The 3982-nt window shown below is 71.9% G+C and overlaps 1 protein-coding gene across 1 annotated transcript; it reads right to left on the bottom strand.

The window, feature by feature from the left end:
- Window positions 1–343: 343 nt before the first annotated feature.
- Window positions 344–3976, bottom strand: LOC143173755 (CUGBP Elav-like family member 3). The gene is made up of 7 exons (XM_076363907.1): window positions 3936–3976; window positions 3199–3348; window positions 3048–3113; window positions 1652–1750; window positions 1138–1281; window positions 754–886; window positions 344–621 (listed from the first exon to the last, which is right to left on the bottom strand). Exons 2-6 carry the CDS (start codon window positions 3326–3328, stop codon window positions 759–761), a joined length of 567 nt encoding a protein of 188 aa, XP_076220022.1. The 5' UTR covers window positions 3329–3348; window positions 3936–3976; the 3' UTR covers window positions 344–621; window positions 754–758.
- Window positions 3977–3982: the final 6 nt, after the last annotated feature.

The raw sequence follows: 3982 nt of genomic DNA, 5'->3' as shown, positions 1-3982 counted from the left end.
ATCCCCCCCACCCCCGGTACTGGTGCAGCTGCCAGTGGCCGTGGGTGAGGAGGGGGGGAAACTGAGGCGGGGGGGGGGGGGGGGGGGGCGAAGCGGGGTGGCAGTGTGTGTCGGGGAGGGGGTCCCGCTGCGCCCTGGCACAGCCACCCAGGGGACCTGGGAGGGGGTGGCGGTGCCAGGGCCGGTACCCCCAACCGTGGGCGTGTCCCCCCCCCCCTCGGCGGGACCCCCCCCCTCCCCGGCTTGGAGCTGGTTTTGGTCCTGTTTGGTGAGAAAAAAGCTCCAAGCAGGGTCCCCCCGGGGGGGGGAGGGGGGGGGCAGGGCCCTGCGGGGAGTGGGGGGGTCTTGGGGGGGGTGGGTGCCCCCCCAGGGCAGATTGGACCCGGATGCTGGGGGGGTGCTGGCACCCAGGGCCCACCCAGCCCTGCCTGGACTGGGATGGACGAGGGGGTCCGGATCGGTCCTGGAGGGGGGGTCCATCCTTCCTGAGCATGTGGGGGTCTGTGTCCCCCCCCCCAGCAGGACCGAGCCCCCTGCGGGCACCACTGGGTGGGTGTGGGGGGGGGGGGGCTGCTCTGCAATAGGGGGGCACCCAGGGGTGCTGCTCCAGAGCCTCCGGACCTGGGTCGGGGGGGAGACACGGGGGGAACATTAAGTAGAGCTGGGGGGGCAGGTGGGGCTCCCAGCTGAGGGTGCCCCGGGTGGGGTGCTGGGGGGGGGGGGGGTTGCCGGGGGGGTCCCGGGGGGGCTCACCGGGCTCAGTACGGCCGGTTGGCATCTTTGGGCCTCTTGAGCTGCACCTTGAGGCGCTTCATCCCAATCTGGAAGCCGTTCATGGCCTGGATGGCCGCCTGGGCGCTGGCCGGGTTGTCAAAGCTCACGAAGCCTGCGGGGACGGCGGGGACAGCGGGGACATCGGGGACGGTGGGGACGGGGGTGGCCACAACCCTCCCCTGCCTCTGCCCCACCGCCCTGGGGGGGGGGGGGGGGGGGGGGTTCCGCCACGGGGCAAGGTGGCCCCCGCGGCATCTGGTGTGGTGTCCCCACGCCCCAGCCGTGGTGTCCCCGGCTGGGGTGTCCCCGTGCCCCAACCGTGGCGTCCCCATCCCCGCTGTCCCCAGGCGGCGGCGGCCCTACCGAAGCACTTGCTCTGGTTGGTGGCACGGTCCACGAAGACCTTGGCGGAGATGACGTTGCCGAAGGGCAGGAACATCTGCAGGATCTCGGTGTCGGCGAACTCCTGGGGCAGGTGGTAGATGAAGATGTTACAGCCCTCGGGGCCTGCGGAGGGAGCGGCGTCACAGCGGGCACGGGGGGCACCGGCCCCGCACCCCCAAACCCGGCCCCATGCACCTGTGGGCACCCCAAAACCCGGCCCCATGCACCCACGGGCACCCCAAAACCCTGCCTTGCACCCACAGCCCCATGGGCACCCTCAGTCCCAAACCCCCACCACCACCACCTCCCTGGTGGGACACTCCCAAACCCCGCGGGGGCACCCCAATAACCCCCATGGGGCATTCTGGCCCCCCCCAATGCCCCGGGGCATCCCACCCCTGCAGCATGGGGCACCCCAAGCCCAGCACCCTGGGGAGGGTCCCTTGCGGGGTGGGGGGGGGGGGGGTGGGGGGTGTCCCCGGGGTGTGCTCACCTTCGCGCTGCTGCTGCTGGGGGGGGGGCGGGGGGGCGAGCAGGGGCCCCGGGGGGGCGAAGGCCGGGCTCACCAGCCCGTAGGCTGCCGGATAGGCGGCTGCGGGGGCGAGACGGGGTCAGTCCGGCACCGGGAGGGGACAGGCACCGCCCCCCCCACCCCCACCCCAGCACCGCCTGGCCCAGCCCTTCCCAGTGCCCCCCAGAGCCAGGCAATGCCCCCCAGTATCTTCAAATGGCCCCCAGTGCCCTCCCAGCTCTTCATGGTGCTGCCCAAAGCCATGCAGTGCCCCCCCAGTGCCCCCCCCGTGCATACCCAGTACCCACTCCAGCCTTCCAGTGTCCCCCCCCCAAGCCCCAAGTGTCCCCCAAGGCCATGCAATAGTCCCCCACTGCGATCCCAGTGCCCCCCAGTACTAATCAATGCCCCTCCAGTGCCCCCCAGTCCCTCCCAGATGCCCCCAATGCCCCCCCAGTGCCTCCCAGATGCTCCCAGTACCCACCAGTGCCATCCAATGCCCCCCCCAGTACCCACCAGTGCCATGCAATGCCCCCCCCCAGTACCCTCCTAATGCCCCCCAGTCGCCCCCTCAGTGCCTCCCAGTGCCCCCAGCGCCATGCAATGCCCCCCCAGTACCCTCCCAGTGCCCCCAGCACCATGCAGTGCCCCCCCAGTACCCTCCCAGTGCCCCCAGCACCATGCAGTGCCCCCCCAGTACCCTCCCAGTGCCCCCAGCACCATGCAGTGCCCCCCCAGTACCCTCCCAGTGCCCCCAGCACCATGCAGTTGCCCCCCAGTACCCTCCCAGTGCCCCCAGCGCCATGCAATGCCCCCCCAGTACCCTCCCAGTGCCCCCAGCGCCATGCAATGCCCCCCAGTACCCTCCCAGTGCCCCCAGCGCCATGCAGTGCCCCCCAGTACCCTCCCAGTGCCCCCAGCGCCATGCAATGCCCCCCCAGTACCCTCCCAGTGCCCCCAGCGCCATGCAATGCCCCCCCAGTACCCTCCCAGTGCCCCCAGCGCCATGCAATGCCCCCCAGTACCCTCCCAGTGCCCCCAGCGCCATGCAATGCCCCCCAGTACCCTCCCAGTGCCCCCAGCGCCATGCAATGCCCCCCCAGTACCCTCCCAGTGCCCCCAGTGCCATGCAATGCCCCCCCAGTACCCTCCCAGCGCCATGCAATGCCCCCCCAGTACCCTCCCAGTGCCCCCAGTGCCATGCAATGCCCCCCAGTACCCTCCCAGTGCCCCCAGCGCCATGCAATGCCCCCCCAGTACCCTCCCAGTGCCCCCAGCGCCATGCAGTGCCCCCCCCAGCGCCTCCCGGCTGCCCTCCCAGTACCCACCAGTGCCATGCAATGCCCCCCCAGCTCCCCCCAGTGCCCCGGGGCCAGACCTGTGTAGTGCTGCATGCCGGCGTAGGCTTGCTGCAGGGGGTCCCCGGGGGCGGCGGGGCTCTGGGCTGGGGGCAGAGGGGGCCGTTAGGGGGGGGGCGTGGGGGGGTGGGGGCATGGGGGGTGGGGGTGGGGGGGCGGGCCGGCGGGCACCTGGGAAGGGGGGGACCCCGCCGGCGTAGACGGCCTCGGGGGCGGGGGGTCCCGCGGGCTGCGCCGGCACTGGGCTGTAGCCGTTGACACTCAGCGGGGCCGCGATGGCGGGCACCGGCGTGGCGGCCATGGCCGGCGGCGTGCTGGTTCCTGTGGGGACACCTGCGTCACCCCCACGGTGGCACCTTCTCACCCTCCGTCCCCACGTGCCCCTGTCCCCCCCCCACCTCCCCAGGTGGCCCCATCCCTCCGTGTCCCCACCCTTGGGGTCCCTAATCCAGGTGTCTCCAGCCTGTGGTGCCACCTCCATGTCTGCACCCCCAGTGCCACCCTCCTCCTGTCCCTGTCCCATCCCCGGGTGTCCCCGTTCCCTGGTGCCCCCGTAGCCCCATCCCTGGTGCCACCATCTCTGGTGCCCCTCATCTCCCACTGCCTCCCCGTGTTCCCATGTCCCCTCCCATCTCCCCTTGCTGCCCCTGTGTCCCCCCGCCGTGTCCCCACATCTCTGTTCCCATTGCCCCCATCCTGATGTCCCCATCCTCGGGTGCCTCATCTCCCAGCGCCACCCCGCCATGTCCCCCATCCCTGGACATCCCTGATCTCCCCCATGTCTGGGTGTCCCCCATATCCCGGGTCTCCCGTGTCCCCATCCCTGGTGTCCTCCATTCCCGGCTGCCCCCATGTCCCGTGTCCCCATCCCCAGCATCCCCATCCCCCCTGTGCCAGGTGCCACCTACCTGAGGAGGGGGGCAGGGGGGTGGCGATGAGCCCGTTGGGGTTGACT

The sequence above is a fragment of the Aptenodytes patagonicus genome, unplaced genomic scaffold (assembly GCF_965638725.1).
Source record: "Aptenodytes patagonicus unplaced genomic scaffold, bAptPat1.pri.cur scaffold_228, whole genome shotgun sequence".
Lineage (NCBI taxonomy): Eukaryota > Metazoa > Chordata > Aves > Sphenisciformes > Spheniscidae > Aptenodytes > Aptenodytes patagonicus.
The sequence above is the reverse complement of the archived record's forward strand: the minus strand, read 5'-3'. Positions and strand labels throughout refer to the sequence as shown.

Bases quoted from the DNA above. Each gene is read 5' to 3' on its own strand.
- LOC143173755 (XM_076363907.1), bottom strand. From the start codon at position 3,328: ATGGCCGCCACGCCGGTGCCCGCCATCGCGGCCCCGCTGAGTGTCAAC. The intron at 3,114-3,198 runs GTGCCCGCCGGC...CTCTGCCCCCAG, and splicing joins CGGGGTCCCCCCCTTCCCAG to CCCAGAGCCCCGCCGCCCCC. The intron at 1,751-3,047 runs GTCTGGCCCCGG...TCGCCCCCGCAG, and splicing joins CGGCATGCAGCACTACACAG to CCGCCTATCCGGCAGCCTAC.